Source organism: Heterodontus francisci, chromosome 2 (genome assembly GCF_036365525.1).
Source record: "Heterodontus francisci isolate sHetFra1 chromosome 2, sHetFra1.hap1, whole genome shotgun sequence".
Lineage (NCBI taxonomy): Eukaryota > Metazoa > Chordata > Chondrichthyes > Heterodontiformes > Heterodontidae > Heterodontus > Heterodontus francisci.
The window spans coordinates 146614380-146638774 of record NC_090372.1 but is presented as its reverse complement, the minus strand read 5'-3'; the positions used below and the strand labels follow the sequence as shown (position 1 = coordinate 146638774).

The window sequence follows — 24395 nt, the reverse complement described above, 5'->3', positions numbered from 1 at the left end:
TATACCTCCGGTCCTGCTGCTCCTCGGGCTCCGCTCCTCTCAGATTTTTAAAACTCATTATTTCCCTGGTCCTCATGCACACACACACATCCAAAAAAAACTGGTTAACCGGGATTTTGGTTTCCAGCTGTTTCATAGGAATGAAAGGAATAATAAAATAACTTAGTCTGTCATGATCTGGAAATATGTTTTTCAGTTTGGCGAGGTGTCCCAAAGTCAAATAGTTGGAAGCCACTCGAAGTCTTTTTAGGCGAGGTTGGTGAACAGTCTGTGATGGGTAGGCATTCAAAGAAACTCAACTGCAGCAGGTTTCACACAGGTCTTCCATCAGGGGTGTAGCAACAGGTCATCTTAGGTCTTACAGCAGCCGTATAGCAGCAGAAGGTTACTTCAAATTTCTGGATTTCTTAAAACACTGAAGGCAACAGGAACCACACTTGATGCTGGGATTCTTCAGAGACAGGAGGCATTTGGAGTCTGCCACATTTGAAATGCAGGGTTTCTTCTCAAGAGATGCAGGATTCTTTTACAGAGGTAATACTTTTCTGGTTGTTCTTCTTATCTCCAGGAAGGTCAGAATCAAATTTCAGAATGCCAAACTCACTGGTTTTTTTTAAAAGCTCAAAACTGAAAGCATAACCTTCCTGAAACAGGACACATTTCCAGTCATAAATGCTCTCTTGTCACTCAAAGAGTAGCTCTGAGGTCAAAACCCCTTTGCTGGTTTCCTTGAAATTTCCTGTATTCCTGTCTTTCTACAAGTTCAACTCCTGTTGAACTTCCTTTCAAAACATCCATAGAGTTCAGCTTTTTGCAGGTGTCTCAAATGTCCATTGAAAATCCTTTCTCAGTTTTGAAAAACATTGAATCTTAAGTTTTAATAAAAACAAAATCCTTGTAACACTCCTCCCAATACTACACCCTCATCTCCAGTGTTCCCCAAACATCCAGCTCTGTCACTTCTTCTTCATCTACATGCTATTCCCTCGAAGGCAATCTACAGACATAGATCAGCTTCCAAATGTGCGCTCATGACAACACACTGCCACCTCTTGACTATCTTTCTTGAGCCCTGTACTGCCTTGCTGATTAAGACTACTTGTTTAACATCCAATGTTGCATGAGCTGTAATTTCATCCAACAAAGCATGGCCGTTGCCACAAAATCCATATCTTTACCATTGGTTCCATCTTCCTCTCTGGCACTGTCTCAGGCTGAACCAGACTGTTTGCAACCTTAGCACCTTGCTTAACCCCAAGCTGAGCTTCCAAAATCAGACCATCACAAAGACTGCCTAGTTTCACCTTTGCTCCTACCTTAGCTCATATTCCACTGAAATTTTTATCCATGCTTCTGATGCAACCAAACTTAACTAGCCCAATGCTCTCCTTGGCCAGCCTCCTGTTTTCCAGAAACTTCAGTTCATCCATAACTCCCACCACTTGCCCATCGTCCCTGTCCTACATTGGCTCCTGGTCCTCAAATTTAAAATTCATATTCTTGTGCTTAAATGTCTCAAAAGTGTTTCCCATTTCTAACCTACTCTATCCCTACGCTCCCCCAGCTCATGATTCCTCTAGTCTCTTGTACATCCCCTTTCCTTTGGTCCAACTGTGCCTTCAGCTTTCTAGTAGCCATGATCAAGAATCTCCTCCCTAAACTCCTCTGCCTCTCTATCTCTCTCACCCTCTTGAAATCACTTTCAAAACCCATCTAATCTCTTTCTTGGATTGATGCTTATGTCTCTGTGAAGCACCCTGGGTCATTTCCTATGTTAAAGGCACTACATGAATACAAGTTGTTCTTTTGTAGATAAATGAAGTATTTTTTATACAAGGTCGAATTTATTGTTGCCTGAACCTTGGCCATTCTTCATTTGCAGCAGTGACTTTCAACAGCCTATTCAAGCAACAGCAGGGGTGGGGGCCCAACTTCCAGCTGGAGTCACTGATTAACAATCAGAAATAGCTTTTTTTGCTGATTTTTCCCTTTGCTAGCCCAAAGGTTCCATGGTAATTTGTAGCACTCCAATTGATAGCCTGATGAAGCAGCTAGCTCAGCATACAACAGGATCCTAAACTGGAACTTTCTAGTCTGCATGTCTGTTAGACTAGTAAGTGCTTTTACCCACCAAGTCATCAGGGGGAGCTGGACAGCAAGAGCCTGACATCCTGGAAGGTTCTGGTTTAAATACATGAGCAGAGTTGTGCTTTTTTTTGGTAGTGGTGGCAGGAGGGGGGTGGGGGGGGTGGAGAGAGAAATCATTTTTATTTCTTGAGATCTGCATGCATATTCTATATCTTTGAGTGCTTTATATTAGAATGTTACATTACAAAGAAAAAATCTTCTGGAATTGCTTAACTTAAACATGTTGCACTGAATGTGCATAAATTATGGTTTGATAGCTCCAAATTCAAATTTTAATATCAATAAGATAGAGGGACTTAAAGAAGATAGATACCATATCTTCTGCTCTTTTTATGTTCAGGTACATGCTGATGAGGCATCAGGAAATTGTGATATAAGTTGCCAATGGCAAGATGAATGTAGAAACCAACATAAATCAGATTGAAGAAATTCTGGCCCCAAATTGGCAAGTAGACATTTGAAAGGTAAAAGTACAGCTTTGAGAAGGTTGGGGTTGGAGGTGGGAAGAACACAAAATACTATTCAATTTTCTACTCTATTTCCTAAGGATCTGTGCAATAGTACAGGAGTAATTTAAATGGATTTATGTTAACTAAAATGAATCACTTAATAACTGCAAGTATGTGCACTATGATTCATAACATCTTCCCAAGTAAAATTAACCTATTTATCTTCTGTAGATTCATTGGGGAATTCCATATGATTATTGTCACAACATCTCTGTACTAAAATATTAGCCAACGAATCCATCAGACAGCACAATATCACATTTCTGTCATCAAGAAAAATTTCTTTTGATTCAAATATTTTCTATTAAAAAAAGGTTTCTAATTCCTGAGAGTTCAATTTTGAAGTATTTCTTTCAAAGCTTTGCATTAACAGCACGTGAACTGGTTTTCACATCACATGTAGTGAACAAAAGGTGACAGCAATGAGATGGCAGAATGGTGAAAAATTGATGGTGGGTGTGTGCTCTGTTGTGATGTCAGGGTGATCGCATTTGATCAAAGCCCTGAACAAAATATGAGTAAAACACAATACTAATCACTGGAAAGATCACAAAAGTTTGAAATCCACATTCAACATGTCCTGCGAGGAAAGATTGGACAGGCTAGGCTTGTATCCGCTGGAATTTAGACGAGTAAGAGGCGACTTGATTGAAACATATAAGATCCTGAGGCGTCTTGACATGGTGGATGTGGAAAGGATGTTTCCCTTTGTGGGAGAATCTAAATCTAGGGATCACTGTTTAAAAATAAGGGATTGCCCATTTAAGACAAAGATGAGGAGAAATTTTTTCTCTGAGGGTCGTAAGTCTTTGGCATTCTCTTCCTCAAAAGGCGGTGGAAGTAGAGTCTTAGAATATTTTTAAGGCAGAGGTATAGATTCTTGATAAGCAAGGGGGTGGAAGGTTATCGGGGGTAGGTGGAAATGTGGAGTAATCAGTTCAGCCTTGAACTTATTGAATGCCCCTAATTCACATGTTCATATGCAACAAGCAAGATCTTCCCCTTCACTCCAATAAGCAACTTATACTGACCTCTTGGCGGAAGTTGTTGATTGTTCTCTCCAGGTGGCTTGTTTCCCTTTTTGATGACATATTCCTGCTGAATGTAAACACAATGCACCAATTTACAACAAAGAATACATTTATTAATGGAAACAATCTAATTTATATCCATCGTGATCCCATTCTCAAACCTTTGCAACAGAGCCATATATAAGTCTTGGGCACACATAGAAACATAGAAAATAGGAACAGAAGTAGGTCATTCGGCCCTTCGAGCCTGCTCCGCCATTCATTATGATCATGGCTGATCATCCAACTCAGTTGCCTGTTCCCGCTTTCCCCCCATACCCTTTGATCCCTTTAGACCCAAGAGCTATATCGAACTCCTTCTTGAAAACATACAATGTTTTGGCCACAGATGCTGCCAGACCTGCTGAGTGATTCCAGCATTTCTTGTTTGTTTCAGATTTCCAGCATCCGCAATGTTTTGGCCTCAACTGCTTCCTGTGGTAGCAAGTTCCACAGGCTCACCTTAGACTATGACCCTGGTTCTGGACTCCCCCACCATCGGGAACATCCTTCCTGCATCTACCCACACAACTTTGGCTGACACTTGAGTGCAGTACTGAGGAAGTGCCAATCAGCCCCTCAAGTCTGTTTCAACATAGTGATTACAACACAGAAGGAGACCATTTGGTCCATCAAGTCCATACCAGCTCTCTGTAGAACAATCCAGTGAGTCCCATTCCCCTCTTTTATCCCTGTAGCCCTGCAAGTTTATTTCCCTTAAGTGCCCACCCAATTTCCATTTGATCATCTCTGCTTCCACCACCCTCGTAGGCAGAAAGTTCCAGTTCATTAGCTAATCAGCAATATTGGGAACAGTTTTTCTTTGTGTAGCTTATCTGTAAATCTTGCACATGTCTACCAAACCTCTCCTCAATCTCCTTTGCTCCAAGGAGGACTAGCCCAACTTTTGCAACCTAGCTAAAAATCTCTCATCCCTGGAACCATATTGGCAAATCTCCTCTGCACCCTATTAAGGACCCTCACATCCTGGGGAAGGGGCGGGAAAGGGGAGTTGAGGCCAAGGATCAGCCATGAGCATATTAAACAGTGGAGCAGGCTCGAGGGGCTGAATGGTCTACTCCTACTTCTTACGTTCTTCCTAAAGTGTGGTGACCAGAACTGGATGCAATACTCCAATTGTGGCCTAATCAGGGCTTTATAAATGTTCAGTACAACTTTCCTGCTTCTGTACTCAATACCTCTATTTGTGAAGTTAATGAACCCATTTGCTCTGCTAAATGCTCTCTCAATATGCCCTGCCACGTTGAAAGATCTATGCACATGAATGCCCAGGCCCTTCTGTGCCTGCACGCTCTATAGAACTGTGTCATTAAGCCTATATTGGCTCTCCCTATCCCTTTTGGCAAAATGCATCAACTCACATTTTTCTGTATTAAGTTCCATCTGCCACTTATCTGCTCATTCTGCTAGCCTATGTCGTGTTGCAGTCGACTGACATCATCCTCACTGTCTGCCACACCTCCAAGTTTGGTATTCCTGTGTATAACATTTTTTAGAAGATACACAGAAAGCAAATAGAAAGGAGGGGTTTCATTACTAATTACACTATTATAATGAACTGAGAAATAATAAGACCCCTAAAACAATCTTGTGTGTCCATTACAGACTGTAACTACAATGGAACACTAACTATCCAGAGTTGGCCTGGGATAATACCAACAGCAGTCGTCAAAATGGGGAGGGGTTCATAGAATGTATTCAAAGCCTGCTTTCTAAGTCAGTACGTTACAATACCTACAAGGAAAGATGTATTACTATAATAAAAGCAAAATACTGCGGATGCTGGAAATCTGAAACAAAAACAAGAAATGCTGGAATCACTCAGCAGGTCTGGCAGCATCTGTGGAAAGAGAAGCAGAGTTAACGTTTCGGGTCAGTGACCCTTCTTCGGAACAGTTCCGAAGAAGAGTCACTGACCCGAAACGTTAACTCTGCTTCTCTTTCCACAGATGCTGCCAGACCTGCTGAGTGATTCCAGCATTTCTTGAAGATGTATTACTAAACCAGTTTCATGAGACTAAACCAAAATATTTATAGAGACCAGTAATCACAACATAGTTAGGTTTGCAGTTAAAATAGATGAGGAAAATCTTTGACCAGCTCAGCTTAAGTGGACAACAATAAAGGTGGCAGATAATACAGCAGGGCAGCAATGGGATTTTTTTTTTTTTTTTAAGTGCAAGATGGCTAGAGTACAGTCTAAAAGCATTCCAAACAGTAAAAAGGGGTGAAAGAAAAGCTCGATGGATGAATATGATCAGATTCAAAAAGAAAATAAAGCTTAAGCAGGATGCACATGATAACATTAAGGCTAACAGTACAGAAAGAAAACCAGAAGAAACATCAAAAGCAGAGAAGCAAAAATGGAGGAATAGGAGGAAAGAATGAAAAACGACTCAGGGTCAACATATGTTAATGGTTAATTATGTTGTTAAAGGTAAACAGCTCAAGGGCATTGTTCAAATAATGATCTGAAGTGGATAGAAAGAGCCTGCTGGACACAAGGGTGGTTGGTGAATGGAAGGCAGAGGTGGGTCATGCTGCATTCTGTGAATAAACTGACTTATCAAGAAAAGAATTTGGGTCTAGTTTCATCCTTCACTGTTTAGCTTGGATACAACATATAAGATGACAACAAAGGTTTTTATAAGCAAGTAAGAGGAACATTAAAAAAGGTGGATGTCACTAAGAACAAGGAGGTAATTCTATAGTAAAGTATAAAGAAAGAATGACAAATGAAAGAGTAGGAATATACTCCTCTGTTGAGAAGATTTAGGGGAGACACTAATAGAAGTGTTCAAAGTGCTAAAATATCTATTAAACAATTCTTTCCACTGGTCAGTGGATAAGTAACAGTGAACATAAACTCAGAATTAGTACTGAAAAGATAAAGGCCATGAAATCCGGCTCCTTCGTGCCTGTGTTTTCAGCACTGCAAGCACCATATCGCATCAAAAATGCCATCTGCGGCACACACGCAGACTTATGCTGTTAGCTGCACTAGACGGCATTTTATTGGGGGCAAAAGTGTGCCGGCAGGGAACATCCACAGAAAGTATGCAGAATAGGCAGATCATGACATCAATCAGCATGAAACACTGATTTGAAGCCAGCTCTACTATTTTGGAGCTCGATACTTCAGCCCGCGCACAGCCGAACACATATTTAGCAGCAGGAAGAATGCCCCCCCCCCCTCCCCTCCCCCAACCCACCCTGACCAACCAGTGCTATTTAAAGGGATCATCAACTACTTTCAGCATTAGTTAGATCATGGCTGATCTGTACCTCAATGCAATTTACCTGCCTTTGCTCCATATCCATTGATAGTCTTACGTAACAAATATCTATTGATCTCAGTCTTGAAAATTTCAATTGCATCTAGAGCCTCTGGAGAGTGATTTCTGGATTTTCACTATTCTTTGAAGAAATTTTTCACACCTGATATCATTCTTAAGTAGCATACCTCTAATTTTAAGATTATGCTCTCCTGTTCTGGATTCCCCACAAATAATTTTATTTTAAACAACTCAATTAGATCATTCTTCAACTTTCTAAACTCAAGTGAATACAAGCCTACTGTCACAATTTAACTCTTTAATCCCTGGTATAATTCTAGTGAATTGGCACTGTACCCCCTCCAAGGTCAATATATCTTTCCTAAGGTTTGTTGCCCAAAAATTAACGCAGTACTCTAGATGAGGTCTGACCAAGACTCTGTACAACTGAATCATCACTTCTCCACTTTTGAATTCCAACCACCTTGAGCTAACATACTAGCTGAGGGATAAACATTAGCCAGGATCCTGCTCTTCTTCAGGTAGCATCATGAAATTTTTCACGCCCACTTCAGATGTTGTGGTTATGTTATTAGACTAGTAATCCAGAGAATACCCATTCAAATCTCACCATGGCGGTTTGAGAATTTGAATTCAGTTTTCTTTTAAAAATTGCTATCAGTTAAAGTGACCATAAAACCCAACTGGTTCATCAAGAATCTGGAAAACCATTATTCTTCGAATAGTGCCATGGGAACATTACATCCACGTAAACCACTGGAATATGCAGACAGCACATCAGTTTAACACAAATATTGCTGTGTAGCAATATACTAAATTATGCATAAGTGCTTGATGATAAATGAGACTGAAAAGTACATGCATAGATGATTACATATTGTATGAAACACAATGGTTTCCATGGTACTGGGACTTAGAAATGCCATCTGTGGAACATAACCAAATTATGATAAATGCAGTGGCAGAATGATACCTGAATGTATTGGTAACCTTAGGCTTCAAGGTTTCAAAAAGTCCAATTGTATTCAAGTTTTACCTGTATTTATTGACCTCATGCGGAAGAGAAGATGAATCAGATATAGTCTGTGTTAGGGCCGTCTATTGAAGAAAATGCATTCAATGGCCTGAACCCCTTTCTTGACCCATAATTTATATTCTATGATCGGTTAGTATTAAGTAACAAGGCTGTTTTAATTCAGATATTTTCAATATTCATGTAGTTCTGTGTTATTCAAAACTGCATACTCAATATATCTAGGCTCTATGTCCTCCAGATGTGAGAAAAGGGAAAATTATTAGAACTGCAGAATTCATAATTAAAATGAGAAAGATTTCATTTCAGAGCTTTTTTTTAAAATTCGTTCAAAGGATGCGGGCGTCGCTGGCTAGGCCAGCATTTATTGCCCATCCCGAATTGCTCTTGAGAAGATGGTGGCTTCTTGAACCGCAGCAGTCCATGTGGGGTAGGTACACCAACTGTGCTGTTAGGAAGAGAGTTCCAGGATTTTGATCCAGTGACAGTGAAGGAACGACGATATAGTTTCAAGTCAGGATGATGTGTGGCTTGGAGGGGAACTTGTAGGTGGTGGTGTTCCCATGCATCTGTTGCCCTTGTCCTTCTAGGTGGTAGAGATCGTGGGTTTAGTGTCCAGTGGCGTACCACAGGGATCTGTGCTAGGTCCCCTATTGTTTGGCATTTATATAAACAACATAGATGACTATGTGGGGGAGTAGGATCAGTAAGCTCACGGATGACACGAAGATTGGCCGAGTGGTTAACAGTGAGGTTGAGTGTCTTGGGTTACAGGAAGATATAGACGGGATGGTCAAATGGGCAGAAAAGTGGCAGATGGAATTTAACCCTGAAAAGTGTGAGGAGTAATGTGACACGGAAGTATTCAATGAATGGCCTGACACTGGGAAGTTCCGAGGAACAAAGGGACCTTGGCGTGTTTGTCCATAGATCTCTGAAGGCAGAATGGCAGGTTAATAGGGTGGTGAAAAAGGCATATGGGACACTTGCCTTTATCAATCGAGGCATAGATTACAAAAGCAGGGAGGTCATGTTGGAGTTGTACAGAACTTTGGTAAGGCCACAGCTGGAGTACTGTGTGCAATTCTGGTCGCCATATTATAGTAAGGATGTGATTGCACTGGAGGGAGTGCAGAGGCAATTCACCAGGATGTTGCCTGGGATGGAGTATTTAAGCTATGAACAGAGGTTAGATAGGCTTGGAACAAAAACAAGAAATGCTGGAATCACTCAGCAGGTCCGGCAGCATCTGTGGAAAGAGAAGCAGAGTTAACGTTTCGGGTCAGTGACCCTTCTTCGGAACTGACAAATATTAGAAAAGTCACAGATTATAAACAAGTGAGGTGGGGGTTGGGCAAGAGATAACAAAGGAGAAGGTGCAGATTGGACCAGGCCACATAGCTGACCAAAAGGTCACAGAGCAAAGGCAAACAATATGTTAATGGTGTTTTGAAAGACAAAGCATTAGTACAGATTCGGTATGAATATACTGAATATTGAACATCAGCAAGTGCAAACCTGAAGAAAAACAACCTGAAAAAAACAGTGGGTAAGCAAACTGAACAAACTGAACAAACTAAGATGAAATGAAATAAATGCAAAAAATGTAAAAAGGAATGCAAAAAAAAGGAAGAAAAAATAACTAAAAATGACTAAAAATGAAAGTAAAGTGGGGGGCTGTCATGCTCTGAAATTATTGAACTCAATGTTCAGTCCGGCAGGCTGTAGTGTGCCTAATCGGTAGATGAGATGCTGTTCCTCGAGCTTGCGTTGATGTTCACTGGAACACTGCAGCAATCCCAGGACAGAGATGTGAGCATGAGAGCAGGGGGGAGTGTTGAAATGGCAAGCAACCGGAAGCTCAGGGTCCTGCTTGCGGACTGAGCGGAGATGTTCCGCAAAGCGGTCACCCAGTCTGCGCTTGGTCTCCCCAATGTAGAGGAGACCACACTGTGAGCAGCGAATACAGTATACTACATTGAAAGAAGTACAAGTAAATCGCTGCTTCACCTGAAAGGAGTGTTTGGGGCCTGGGATAGTGAGGAGAGAGGAGGTAAATGGGCAGGTATTACACCTCCTGCGATTGCAAGGGAAGGTGCCCTGGGACGGGGACGAGGTGGTGGGGGTAATGGAGGAGTGGACCAGGGTGTCGCGGAGGGAACGATCCCTTCGGAATGCTGACAGGGGAAGGGAGGGGAAGATGCGACTGGTAGTGGCATCACGCTGGAGGTGGCGAAAATGGCGGAGGATGATCCTTTGGATATGGAGGCTGGTGGGATGAAAAGTGAGGACAAGGGGAACCCTGTCACGGTTCTGGGAGGGAGGGGAAGGGGTGAGGGTAGAGGTGCGGGGAATGGGTCGGACACGGTTGAGGGCCCTGTCAACCACAGTGGGGGGAAATCCTCGGTTGAGGAAAAAGGAGGTCATATCAGAAGCAAGCTCGAGGAACAGCATCTCATCTACCGAGTAGGCACACTACAGCCTGCCGGACTGAACATTGAGTTCAATAATTTCAGAGCATGACAGCCCCCCACTTTACTTTCATTTTTAGTCATTTTTAGTTATTTTTTCTTCCTTTTTTTTTGCATTCCTTTTTACATTTTTTGCATTTATTTCATTTCATCTTAGTTTGTTCAGTTTGCTTACCCACTGTTTTTTTCAGGTTGTTTTTCTTCAGGTTTGCACTTGCTGATGTTCAATATTCAGTATATTCACACCTAATCTGTACTAATGCTTTGTCTTTCAAAACACCATTAACATATTGTTTGCCTTTGCTCTGTGACCTTTTGGTCAGCTATGTGGCCTGGTCCAATCTGCACCTTCTCCTTTGTTATCTCTTGCCCAACCCCCACCTCACTTGTTTATAATCTGTGACTTTTCTAATATTTGTCAGTTCCGAAGAAGGGTCACTGACCCGAAACGTTAACTCTGCTTCTCTTTCCACAGATGCTGCCAGACCTGCTGAGTGAATCCAGCATTTCTTGTTTTTGTTTCAGATTTCCAGCATCCGCAGTATTTTGCTTTTATTTTAGATAGGCTTGGGTTGTTTTCGCTGGAGCAGAGAAGACTGAGGGGTGACCTGATCGAGGTGTACAAGATTATGAGGGGCATGGACAGGGTGGATAGGGAGCAGCTGTTCCCCTTAGTTGAAGGGTCACAAGTTTACGGTGAGGGGCAGGAGGTTTAAGTGGGATTTGCGGAAGAACTTTTTTACCCAGAGGGTGGTGACAGTCTGGAATGCACTGCCTGGGAGGGCGGTAGAGGCGGGTTGCCTCACATCCTTTAAAAAGTACTTGGATGAGCACTTGGCAAATCATAACATTCAAGGCTATGGGCCAAGTGCTGGTAAATGGGATTAGGTAGGCAGGTCAGGTGTCTTTAATGCATCGGTGCAGACTCGATGGGCCGAAGGGCTCTTCTGCACTGTATTATTCTGTGATTCTGTTTCGAGTCATAGAGTGATACAGCACCAAAACAGGCCCTTCGGCCCACTGAGTCCGCGCCGACCATCAACCACCCATTTATACTAATCCTACATTAATCCCATTTTCCCTCTCACATCCCCCACTTTCCTTCAATTCTCCTACCACCTACCTACACTAGGGGCAATTTTTACAATGGTCAATTTAGCTATCAACCCGCAAGTCTTCGGCATGTGGGAGAAAAGCAGAGCACCTGGAGGAAACCCACGCGGTCACAGGGAGAACTTGCAAACTCCGCACAGGCAGTACCCAGAATCGAAACCGGGTCGCTGGAGCTGTGAGGCTGTGGTGCGAGAAGGTGCTGTCAAAGGAGCCTTGTTGTGTTGCTGCAGTGCATCTTATAGATGGTACACACTGCTGCCACTGTGCATCAGTGGTGGAGGCAGTGAGCGTGTCCTGGATGATGTCAAGCTTCTTGAGTGTTGTTAGAGCTGCACCCATCCAGGCAAGTGGAGAGTATTCCATCACACTCCTGATTTGTGCCTTGTAGATGGTGGACAGGCTTTGGGGAGTCAGGAGGTGAGTTACTCACCATAGGATTCCTAGCCTCTGACCTGCTCTTGTAGCCACAGTATTTATATGGCTACTCCAGTTCAGTTTCTGGTTAATAGTAACTCAGGATGTTGATAGTGGGGGTTAAGTGATCGTAATGTCATTGAATGTCATGGGGAGATAGTTAGATTCTCTCTTGTTGGAGATGGTCATTGCCTGGCACTTGTGTGGCACGAATGTTACTTGCCACTTATCAGCCCAGCCTGGATATTGTTCAGGTCTTGCTACATTTCTACACGGACTGCTTCAGTATGAGGAGTCGCGAATGGTGTTGAACATTATGCAATCAGCAGCGAATATCCCCACTTCTGATCTTATGCATGAAGGAAGGTCATCGATGAAGCAGCTGAAGATGGTTGGGCCTAGGACATTATCCTGAGGAACTGCTGGAGCTCAGATGATTGACCTCCAACAACCATGACCATCTTCCTTTGCGCTAGGTACGACTCCAACCAGCGGAGAGTTGTCCCCCTGATTCCCATTGACTCCAGTTTTGCTAGGGCTCCTTGATGCCATACTCGGTCAAATGCTGCCTTGATGTCAAAGGCAGTCACTCTCACCTCATTTTCATTGCAGAGGTTATAGGAAGGGAGGAACTTAGAACAATTATCATCACTAGGGAAAAAGTACTGAGCAAACTATTGGGATTGAAGGCAGACAAGTCCCCAGGGCCTGATGGCCTACATCCTAGGGTCTTAACGGAAGTGGCAGCGGAGTTAGTGGATCCATCGGTTATAATATTCTAAAATTACCTGGGTGCGTGGAAGGTTCCAGTGGATTGGAAAAATGCTAATATAATGCCCTTATTCAAAAAAGGAGGGAGGCAGAAAGTAGGAAACTATAGACCAGTTAGTTTAACATCTGTCCTTGGGAAATTGTTAGAATCCATTATTAAGGAAGTAAAAATGCAATCCATCAGAGTCAGCATGGTTTTATGAGGGTAAGTTGTGTTTGACTAATTTGCTAGAGTTCTTCAAAGATGTAACAAGTAAAGTGGATAATGGGGATCTTGTAGATGTAGTATATCTGGACTTCCAGAAGACATTTGATAAGGTGCCACAGAAAAGGTTAATACACAAGGTAAGATCACATGGGGATAGGGGCAATTTATTAGCTTGGATAGAGCATTGGCTAACCAACAGAAAAGAGAGAGTCGGGATAAATGAGTCCTTTTCTGGTTGGCAAGATGTAACTAGTGGGGTTCGGTCCTCAGGCCCCAACTATTTACAATCTATATTAATGACTTGGATGCAGGGATAGAAGGACTAGAGCCAAATTTGCAGATGACACTAAAATAGGTGGGATAGTAAGTTGCAATAAAGAAATAAGAAATTTACAAATGGATATGGATAGATTAGGTGAATGGGCCAAATTTGGCAGATGGAGTTTAACGTGGATAATATAGGGACCATATTGTTATAACAATTTAGTAAGGATTTAATAAGTATTTATTTATCTTAAATTAATTTATTAATTAGTGCTAGAAATGTCAGTTGGAGGGGTGAAGTGCTTCACCTGTGAGATGTGGGAGGTCCGTGACACTTCCAGCGTTCCGGACGACTACATCTGCAGGAAGTGTACCCAGTTGCAGCTCCTCACAGACTGCATGGATTGGTTGGAGCGGCAACTGGATGGACTCAGGAGCATGCAGGTGGCAGAGAGCATCATAGACAGGAGTTTTAGAGAAGTGGATACACCCAAGGTGCAGGCAGATAGATGGGTGACCGCTAGAAGCGGCAGGCAGTCAGTGCAGGAATCCCCTGTGGCTATCCCCCTCTCTAACAAGTATACCGTTTTGGATACTGTTGGGGGGGATGGCCTATCAGGGAAAAACAGCAGCAGCCAGAGCAGTGGCACCATGGTTGGCACTGTTGTTCAGCAAGGAGGGACAAAGCGCAGAAGAGCAATAGTTATAGGGGACTCTATAGTCAGGGGCATAGATAGGCGCTTCTGTGGACGTGAAAGAGACTCCAGGATGGTATGTTGCCTCCCTGGTGCCAGGGTCAAGGATGTCTCTGAACGGACAGGGGACATTCTGAAGGGGGAGGGTGAACAGCCAGACGCTGTGGTACACATCGGTACCAATGACATAGGCAGGAAGAGTGATGAGGTCCTGCAGGGGGAGTTTAGGGAGTTAGGTAGAAAGTTAAATGACAGGACCTCCAGGGTTGTAATCTCTGGATTACTCCCTGTGCCACATGCCAGTGAGGCTAGAAATAGGAAGATAGTGCAGTTAAACACGTAGCTGAACAGCTGGTGTAGAAGGGAGGCTTTCAAATATCTGGACCATTGGGATCTCTTCAGGGACAGATGGGACCTGTACAAGAAGAGCGGGTTGCATCTAAACTGGAGGGGCACAAATATCCTGGCTGCGAGATTTGCTAGCGTCACTCGAGAGGGTTTAAACTAGTGTGGCGGGGGGTGGGAACCAGAGCAGCAGGACAGCAAGTGAAATAAATGAGGGAGCACTAGTAAATAAGGTCAGTAAGACTAAGAGGAAGAGCAGGCAGGGAGATATTGCGGAGCACAGAGGGACTGGTGGTCTGAAGTGCATTTGTTTCAATGCGAGAAGCATAACAGGTAAGGCAGATGAACTCAGAGCTTGGATTAGTACTTGGAACTATGATGTTGCTATTACAGAGACGGTTGAGGGAAGGACAGGATTGGCAGCTAAATGTTCCAGAATTTAGAAGCTTCAGGCTGGATAGAGGGGGATGTAAAAGGGGTGGGGGAGTTGCATTACTTGTTGAGGAGAATATCACGGCGGGAGGACATCTCGGAGGGGTCGTGCAGTGAGGCAATATGGGTGGAGCTCAGGAATAGGAAGGGTGCAGTCACGATGTTGGGGGTTTTCTACAGGCCTCCCAACAGCCAGCGGGAGGTACAGGAGCAGATATGTAGACAGATTTTGGAAAGATGTAAAGGTAACAGGGTTGTAGTGGTGGGTGATTTTAACTTCCCCTATATTGACTGGGACTCACTTAGTGCGAGGGGCTTAGATGGGCCAGAATTTGTAAGGAGCATCCAGGAGGGCTTCTTGAAACAATATGTAGATAGTTCAACTAGGGATGGGGCCCTACTGGACCTGGTATTGGGGAATGAGCCCGGCCAGGTGGGCGAAGTTTCAGTAGGGGAGCATTTCGGGAACAGTGACCTTAATTCCATAAGTTTTAAGGTACTTGTGGATAAGGATAAGAGTAGTCCTCGGGTGAATGTGCTAAATTTAGGGAAGGCTAATTATAACAATATTAGGCAGGAACTGAAGAATTTAGATTGGGGGCGGCTGTTTGAGGGTAAATCAACATCTGACATGTGGGAGTCTTTCAAATGTCAGTTGATTAGAATCCAGGACCAGCATGTTCCTGTGAAGAAGGAGGATAAGTTTGGCAAGTTTCAGGAACCTTGGATAACGCGGGATATTGTGAGCCTAGTCAAAAAGAAAAAGGAAGCATTTGTAAGGGCTGGAAGGCTAGGAACAGACGAATCCCTTGAGAAATATAAAGACAGTAGAAAGGAACTTAAGCAAGGAGTCGGGATGGCTAACAGGAGTCATTGGCAAACAGGATTAAGGATAATCCCAAGGCTTTTTATACATATATAAAGAGCAAGAGGGTAACGAGGGAAAGGGTTGGCCCGCTCAAGGACAAAGAAGGGAATCTATGTGTGGAGCCAGAGGAAATGGGCGAGGTACTAAATGAGTACTTTGCATCAGTATTCACCAAAGAGAAGGACTTGGTGGATGATGAGCCTAGGGAAGGGAGTGTAGATAGTCTCAGTCATCTCATTATCAAAAAGGAGGTGGTGTTGGGTGTCTTGCAAAGCAATAAGGTAGATAAGACCCCAGGGCCTGATGGGATCTACCCCAGAATACTAAGGGAGGCAAAGGATAATCCAGGAAATTATCGGCCGGTGAGCCTTACATCAGTGGTAGGGAAATTATTAGAGAGGATTCTTCGGGACAGGATTTACTCCCATTTGGAAACAAACAAACTTATTAGCGAGAGGCAGCATGGTTTTATGAAGGGGAGGTCGTGTCTCACTAATTTGATTGAGTTTTTTGAGGAAGTGACAAAGATGATCGATGAAGGAAGGGCAATGGATGTTATCTATATGGACTTCAGTAAAGCCTTTGACAAGGTCCCTCATGGCAGACTAGTACAAAAGGTGAAGTCACACGAGATCAGAGGTGAGCTGGCAAGATGGATACAGAAGGGCGGCACAGTGGCGCAGTGTTAGCACTGCAGCCTCACAGCTCCAGGGACCCGGGTTCAATTCCGGGTACTGTCTGTGTGGAGTTTGCAAGTTCTCCCTGTGTCTGCGTGGGTTTTCTCCGGGTGCTCCGGTTTCCTCCCACAAGCCAAAAGACTTGCAGGTTGGTAGGTAAATTGACCATTATAAATTGTCACCAGTATAGGTAGGTGGTAGGGAAATATAGGGACAGGTGGGGATGTTTGGTAGGAATATGGGATTAATATAGGATTAGTATAAATGGGTGGTTGATGTTCGGCACAGACTCGGTGGGCCGAAGGGCCTGTTTCAGTGCTGTATCTCTAATCTAATCTAGAACTGGCTCTGTCATAGAAGACAGAGGGTAGCAGTGGAAGGGTGCTTTTCTGAATGGAGGGATGTGACTAGTGGTGTTCTGCAGGGATCAGTGCTGGGACCTTTGCTCTTTGTAGTATATATAAACGATTTGGAGGAAAATGTAGCTGGTCTGATTAGTAAGTTTGTGGACGACACAAAGGTTGGTGGAGTTGCGGATAATGATGAGGATTGTCAGAGGATACAGCAGGATATAGATCGGTTGGAGACTTGGGCGGAGAAATGGCAGATGGAGTTTAATCCGGACAAATGTGAGGTAATGCATTTTGGAAGATCTAATGCAGGTGGGAAGTATACAGTAAATGGCAGAACCCTTACGAGTATTGACAGGCAGAGAGATCTGGGCGTACAGGTCCACAGGTCACTGAAAGTGGCAACGCAGGTGGATAAGGTAGTCAAGGCGGCATACGGCATGCTTGCCTTCATCGGTCGGGGCATAGAGTATAAAAATTGGCAAGTCATGCTGCAGCTGTACAGAACTTTAGTTAGACCACACTTAGAATATTGCGTGCAATTCTGGTTGTCACACTACCAGAAGGACGTGGAGGCTTTGGAGAGGGTACAGAAGAGGTTTACCAGGATGTTGCCTGGTCTGGAGGGCATTAGCTATGAGGAGAGGTTGGATAAACTCGGATTGTTTTCACTGGAACGACAGAGCTGGAGGGGCGACATGATAGAGGTTTACAAAGTTATGACAGGCATGGACAGAGTGGATAGTCAGGAGCTTTTTCCCAGGGTGGAAGAGTCAGTTACCAGGGGACATAGGTTTAAGGTGAGAGGGGCAAAGTTTAGAGGGGATGTGCGAGGCAAGTTCTTTACACAGAGGGTGGTGAGTGCCTGGAACTTGCTGCCGGGGAGATGGTGGAAGCAGGTACGATAATGACGTTTAAGAGGCATCTTGACAAATACATGAATAGGATGGGAAAAGAGGGACACGGTCCCCGGAAGTGCAGAAGGTTTTAGTTTAGGCAGGCATCAAGATCGGCGCAGGCTTGGACAGCCGAATGGCCTGTTCTTGTGCTGTACTGTTCTTTGGATAAGTGTGAGGTTATCCATTTTGGTCAGAAGAATAGAAAGGCAAATTATCTAAATGGAGAGAAACTTCAGAGTGCTTCGGTGCAGAGGGATCTGGGTGGCCTCGTGCATGAATCGCAGAAAACTAGTATGCAGGTACAGCAGGTAATAAGGAAGGCAAAGGGAATTTTGGTATTTATTACTAAAGGAATAGAGTATAAAAGTAGGGAAGTGTTGCTGCAACTGTACAAGGCATTAGTGAGACCGCACCTGGAGTATGGTGTACAGTTTTGGTACCCCTAGGGATGTAGTTGCATTGGAGGCAGTTCAGAGGAGATTCATTAGATTGATTACAGAGATGAGGGGTTTGTCTTCTGAAGAGAGATTGAGCAATTTAGGCCTTTACTCTCAAGAGTTTAGAAGAATGAGAGGAGATCTATTTGACGTATACAAGATGATTAAGGAGATTGACAAAGCAGACGTAGAGAGGATGTTTCCTCTAGTGGGGCAATCTGGAACAAGAGGTCATAGTTTTAGGATAAGGGGTAGCAGATTTAAAACAGAGATGAGGAGAAGTTACTTCTCTCAAAGGGTCATGAGACTGTGGAATTCAGTACCCCAGAGGGTGGTGGATGCCAGGACATTGAGTAAATTTAAGGAGATAGACAGATTTTTAATTAGTAAAGGATTGAAGGGTTATGGAGAACGGGCAGGAAAGTGGAGTTGAGGCTGAGATGAGATCAGCCATGATCATATTGAATGGCGGAGCAGGCTCGAGGGGCTGAATTGCCTACTCCTGCTCCTTGTTCTTATGTTATTATTTACTCACTAAGCTACACTTTCACCAATGATGTTAGTGAGATAAGGTCACATTTTTAATGACTGTCATTGAGGCACCTTGGACTGGATTGCATATTGCTCTGCACTCCAGTGGTCAAGATCATAAAGTTGTTAGCATGTTCTGTTTTAAATTCAGATTTTCAACATTGGCAATGTTTCCTAACTACTAACAGTTGAAGATAAGAGAAGAGGCATTCCTACAAATATTCAATGATTTGTTAGATAAAGGTGTTGTGCCAGAGGACTGGCAGATCGCTCATGTAATTCCTATGTTTAAGGGAGACAGAACATACCCAGGGAAATATAAATCTGTCAGCTTAACATCGGTGGTAGGAAAAGTAATAGAATCTCTAGAATAGAACAACATCTAGAAAAGAAAAATATAATGAAGGGAATTCAAAAGGGAAAATCTTGCTTGACCAACATTATTGAATTTTTGAGGACATTACAGAGGGTAGACAATGGTAATGCTGCAGATGAAATTTATCTGAACTTTCAAAACGGCCTTCAATAAGGGTGCCCATAATAGACTAGCGAATGTCAGAGAATGCAGAGTTGGGGACAAGTGGCAAAATGTATTGTTTGCTGGCTTCAAGACAGAAAGCACAGTGTGGGAGAAAGGGTAGTTATTCAGAGTGGCAGACAGTGGAAGTGGTGTTTCACAAGGATCTTTGCTGGGACCACTGCTATTCACAATTTACATTAACGATTTGCTCTTTGGAATGAAAAACACAATATCTAAATTTGCCGATGATACCCAAATTGGGGGATAGGCAATACTCAGGAGGACTGCAGCAAATTACAGAAGGACATTAACAAACTTGCAGAATGGGCAAATAATTGGCAAATGAAGTTTGACACACATAAAATGTGAGGTGGTACATTTTAGTGGGAATAGAGAAATCACTAGTTACTTGGAAGGTGCTAGTCTAGGGGCCGTAGAGGAACAAAGGGACCTGGGAGTACAAATAACCCAATCACAAAGTTGTACCATAGGTTAGCAAGGTCATTAAAAAAAGCAAACCAAACACTAGCTTTACTTCTAGAGGGATAGAATTGAAAAGTAGGGAAATAATGCAAAACCTGTACTGAACCTTGGTTTGACCCCACTGAAGAGTACTGTGTGCAGTTCTGGTTGCCGTATTATAAAAAAAGGACAGGCACTGGACAGGATGCAGAGAAGATTTACAAGGATAATACCAGAAACATGTGGGCATACAACAACAACACGCCAAACCTTCTCTGACAGCACCTTCCAAACTCGCAACCTCTACCACCTAGAAGGACAAGGGCAGCAGCCGCATGGAACGTCACTACCTACATATTCCCCTCCAAGCCACACACCATCCTGACTTGGAACTATATCACCATTCCTTCACTATTGCTGGGTTAAAATCCTGAAATTCCCTCCCTAACAGCACTGTGGGTGGATCTACTCCACATGGACTGCAGCAGTTTAAGGCAGCACCTCACCACCACCTTCTCTAGGGCAATTACGAATGGACAATAAATGCTGGCCTTGCCAGTGTTTCCCACATCCCATGAAGGAATAAAAAACAATTACATATCAGGAAAGCATTAACAGGCTGAGTCTCTTATCTCTTGAAAAATGGCTGAGGGGTGACCTAATTGAGGTCTTTAAAATTATTAAAGATTTTGATAGAATGGATGAAGAAAAGGTTTCCACTTATGGGGAAGAGCGTCAACAAGAAATTCAATCGGGAATGGAGAAACCTATTCACCCAAAGAGTGGTGAGAATGTGGAACTCGCTACAGGGAGTGATTGAAGCAAATAGTATTGATGCATTTAAGGGGAATCTAGACAAGAATATGAAGGAGAAGGGAATAGTGGGTTACCACAATAGATTTAGATGAGGAAAGATAGGAGGAAGCTCGAGTGCAGCATTAACGCTGGCATGGACTGGTTGGGCCGAATAACCTGTTTCTGTGTTGTGTGTCCTACGTAATCTCATGTAAAATGTGATTTAAAAAATTAGACTGATCACAAACCCACATAAAATGATACTGCAAGTTTAGAGTTGGTGCAAATCAGCTCAATGTTGCAGTGTAAATCCAGAGTGAGGCTGAAACTGACTGCAGAGTAAAGTTGAATGAGGCCGGCTGACTCAAGATTTAGGTTGAACATACACTTTTAACTGTAATTTCGTGCAAAGTAAAACCTTTGGCATGCACACTCCCGGCACCTCAATTGTGGTACCTACTTCAGTCTTAGGCAGTCCCTCGGGATCGAGGATGACTTGGTTTCCACTCCGATTCAATGGGTTTTTAGATGGCTGATAAGTCCAATGCATGATCTGCAGACTCTGCCATGAGGGGCAGGTGGTGCTTGAAAAGTCAGGTAGATGAGTAGTTTGGAAGTCTGTGCGCTCCCTCCGATGCCTCAACTTCACCTCTGCATGTTCCTGAAGTCCCTTGAGGTGCATGATGCCTTCCAGAATCAGTTTTCTCCATCTAAGATGGTCACGAGCTAGGGACTCCCACGAGGTGACAGGGATGTTTGATCTTTGCAGGGATGCTTTGAGAACATCACTAAAGCATTTCCGCTGTCCTCCTGGGAATCTCCTCCCGTGACCGAGTTCCGAGTGGATCAGCTGTTTCAAGTCTGGTGTCAGGCATGCAGACGATATGCCCCGCCCAGCGGAGCTAATTTTAGGTGATCAGTGCCCCAATACTGGGCAGGTTGGCTTGGGAGAGGACGCTGCTGTTGGACTGCCTTTCTTTTCACCGGATTTGAAGGATCTTGCAGAGGCACCTCTGGTGGTACTTCTCCAGTGCTTTGAGGTGCCTGCAATCTTAAAGGTTCCTGAAGGCAGCAGTGCAAAGTAAAACCAAGAATATTAAAAAATGGTAGGTAGAAACAGCACTAGGGATCCAGCAATTTGCGGCCACCAAACGACATGCGCAGTTTCTTCAGCACTATCGAGGCCCAAACACTCAAGGGCTCACCAAAAACCAAGCATGGAGGAGAACTCATCAAGGACAGAAAGGCAGTCAGTGCTCTCTGGAGTGAACATTTCAAAGAACTCCTCAACTTGAATGTCCTTGACTCCATCCCTCAATGCTCCATCCTGCCGAAATCCTAAACATGGCACAGATATGCTCCTGCTACAATTGGACCTCATATCCCTCATCTGGGATGAGGACTGCTTGCTGGGGGACTTCAGGGATGCTGTGATTGTGACTGTATTCAAGAAGGGAGACAAAACAGATTGCGGCAACTACAGAGGGATCTCCCTGCTGTCTGCCACTGGGAAGATTATTGCATGAATCCTCCTCAATCGCCTCCTCCCAGTGGCTGAAGAGCTCCTTCCAGAATCACACTATGGTTTTTGCCCATCGAGAAGCACCACAGACGTGATCTTCACTGCCCAACAAATCCAAGGAAAATGGAGGGATCAAGGCCGCTCTAAATGGCCTTTTTTGGCCTCACAAAAGCCTTTGACTCTGTCAACTGCAAAGGTTTATGGAGCACCTGCTTAAATTTGGCTGTCCTTAGAAGTTTGTTGCCATTCTACTCCAAGATGACGTCCTCACCAATGGAACCACCACAGACCCTATCTCAGTCAAGACTGGGGTCAGACAAGGCCGTGTCATTGCATCAACTCTCTTCTCCATTTCCATCGCTACAATACTGCACCTCCAACAAACTACCCACAGGCGTGTAGATAATCCACAGAACAGACAGGAAACTGTTCATCCTATGCCCCCTTAAATCCAAAACCAAAGTCACTACAACCTCAGTCGTTGAGCTTCAGTATGCAGATAATGCTTGTGTGTGTACTCACTCTGAAACAGAGCTTCAGATCATTGTCAACTTCTTCTCCAAAGCATATGAGAAAATCCATCTTTCACTAAACAGAAAGCAAAGGCATTTCCAACCAGCTCCCGCTGCACAACACCTCCCCGTCAATCAAGATCAATGACAAGATCATGGAAAATGTCTTGACATATCTTGACAGACTCCTCTCAGCAAAGGCAGACATAGACAATGAGGTTCATTATTGCCTCCAATGTGCCAGTTCAGCCTTTGGCCAACTGAGGAAGAGAGCATTAGAGGATCAGGATCTCAAACCCGAGACTCAGATCATGGTCTACCTGGCAGCAGTGATCCCTGCACTCCTGTATGCTTCGGAGACTAGGAATCCTGGTGTAAATGCACCTTTACCCACGTGGAGCCGGTTAGGCTCATGCATCAAAACCGGCGACATATTTAAGCCAGGATGGGCGACAGGTTCAATAGATTAAAAGAAATATAGCAAACATGGGCCACGCCGACTCACCTTGTGGCTCTGGAATGACACTGAACCCTGAGCCCTGATAACAACTGCGACAAAAGGTGGGACGACGAGAAGGTACAGTCAGCCGGCCCGATGACAGCTCCTCGGAACATGGGCCGAAGGGCAGCTCCGGCCAAGGTCATGGCCACGACCAGCCGGTGACCCACAACCGCTACTGACCGGTGTCTGCACTGCAGATCACGCACCAGCCCCACCACCCCCTCCAAATTCAAAGCAGCGTATCAGCCGGGCCACGTGAGCCGGAAATACGTCACAATCCCGGAAGCTGTCCTGATCATGTGACAGGGAGGTGACGGTTGGGTGGGAGCCTTCCTTTGGTTATGGTGTTTATAAATTTACTCTTCCTTCTGTGCGCTGAGCTTTGTAAAATGATATGTGACAGTGAAATCCTGCGGAGTCGCCGACATCCCGGCCTGTGTGCCGCGTGGGGACGGCGAATCGGTAAAACGTGGCAGTCCGGCAGAAATATGAGATTTAGGCTTAAGGTTGGGATTCGGTCTATTTTAGCAAAGAGCATTGAACTTTCCTGTCACCCATGCATAAAAGCACAGAAAATAATGTGATCAAGAGCAAAGATCTGGGATGAAGGAGAAGTCAAACTCTGTCAGAAATCAAGGGACAAGTTCTTAATAGAAATCAAGAGATTTGGTGTTTTAAAAAAAAATGCTTTGACACCACACTTTCGGAAGGATGGGAAGACTTTAGAGACGGTGCAGAAAAGGTTCATGAGAATGGTTTCAAGGGTAAGAAACTTCAGTTACGTGGATAGATTGGAGGAGAAGATTGAGGAGATTTGATAGGGGTGTTCAAAGTCATGAGTCTGGACAGAGTAGATTGGGCAAAACCGATCCTGTTGGCGGAAGGATCGAGAAACAGAGAGCAACAATTTAAGGTGATTGGCAAAAAAAGTTTTGGAAAAACTTTTTTATGCTGTAAATGGTTTGGATCTGGAATGCACTTCCTGAGAGTGTGGAGGGGGGCGTAGTGGGACTAGGTGAGTTTCTCTTCCAGAGTGCCAGCACTGACACAACAGGCCAAATGGCCTCCTCCTGTGCAGTAGCCATTCTATGGTTCTATTCTATATAAACCAATAGAGATTGATATTTGGTTTAGAAAGCTTCTTTAAAAGAATGTGTTTAGTGACAAAGAAGTTGTTGGTAGCTCATTTTCTGCACTCTTTGAATTCTGGCCTCTTGCACATCCTTGATTTTAATCACTCCACCATTAGCTGCTGAGCCTTCAGTTGCCAAAGCCCTAAACCTCTTCCTTTCCTACCTCTGTTAAGACACTCCTTAAAACCTAGCTCTTTGACCACCTGTCCTAATGTCCCCCATGTGGCTCTTTGTCGAACTTGTTTGAGAACACTGCTGTGGAATGCCTTGGGACTGGTTATGATATTAATGACACTATATAAATGCACATTTAAGATTTTGTACCCTAATCCTAACCATTGACGATAATTCCCAACCCTAAGTCATGTGGTCTAGCGGGATTTTGTGTTTTAACAAG

The 24395-nt window shown here is 43.9% G+C and overlaps 1 protein-coding gene across 2 annotated transcripts in view; it reads right to left on the bottom strand.

Annotated features, from left to right (window-relative positions):
• The window catches only part of oxnad1 (oxidoreductase NAD-binding domain containing 1), an 84270-nt gene extending 61155 nt beyond the window's left edge, over positions 1 to 23115 (bottom strand). The window contains exons 1-2 of one of the 2 annotated variants that reach the window (XM_068011778.1): positions 22869 to 23115; positions 3689 to 3755 (exon numbers count right to left, since the gene is read on the bottom strand). In XM_068011778.1, coding sequence (XP_067867879.1) covers positions 3689 to 3755; positions 22869 to 23008 — 207 coding nt within the window. In that variant the 5' untranslated portion in view covers positions 23009 to 23115. The remainder of the gene's footprint in view (positions 1 to 3688; positions 3756 to 22868) is intronic. The other variant, XM_068011786.1, reaches the window with a different exon arrangement.
• Positions 23116 to 24395: the final 1280 nt, after the last annotated feature.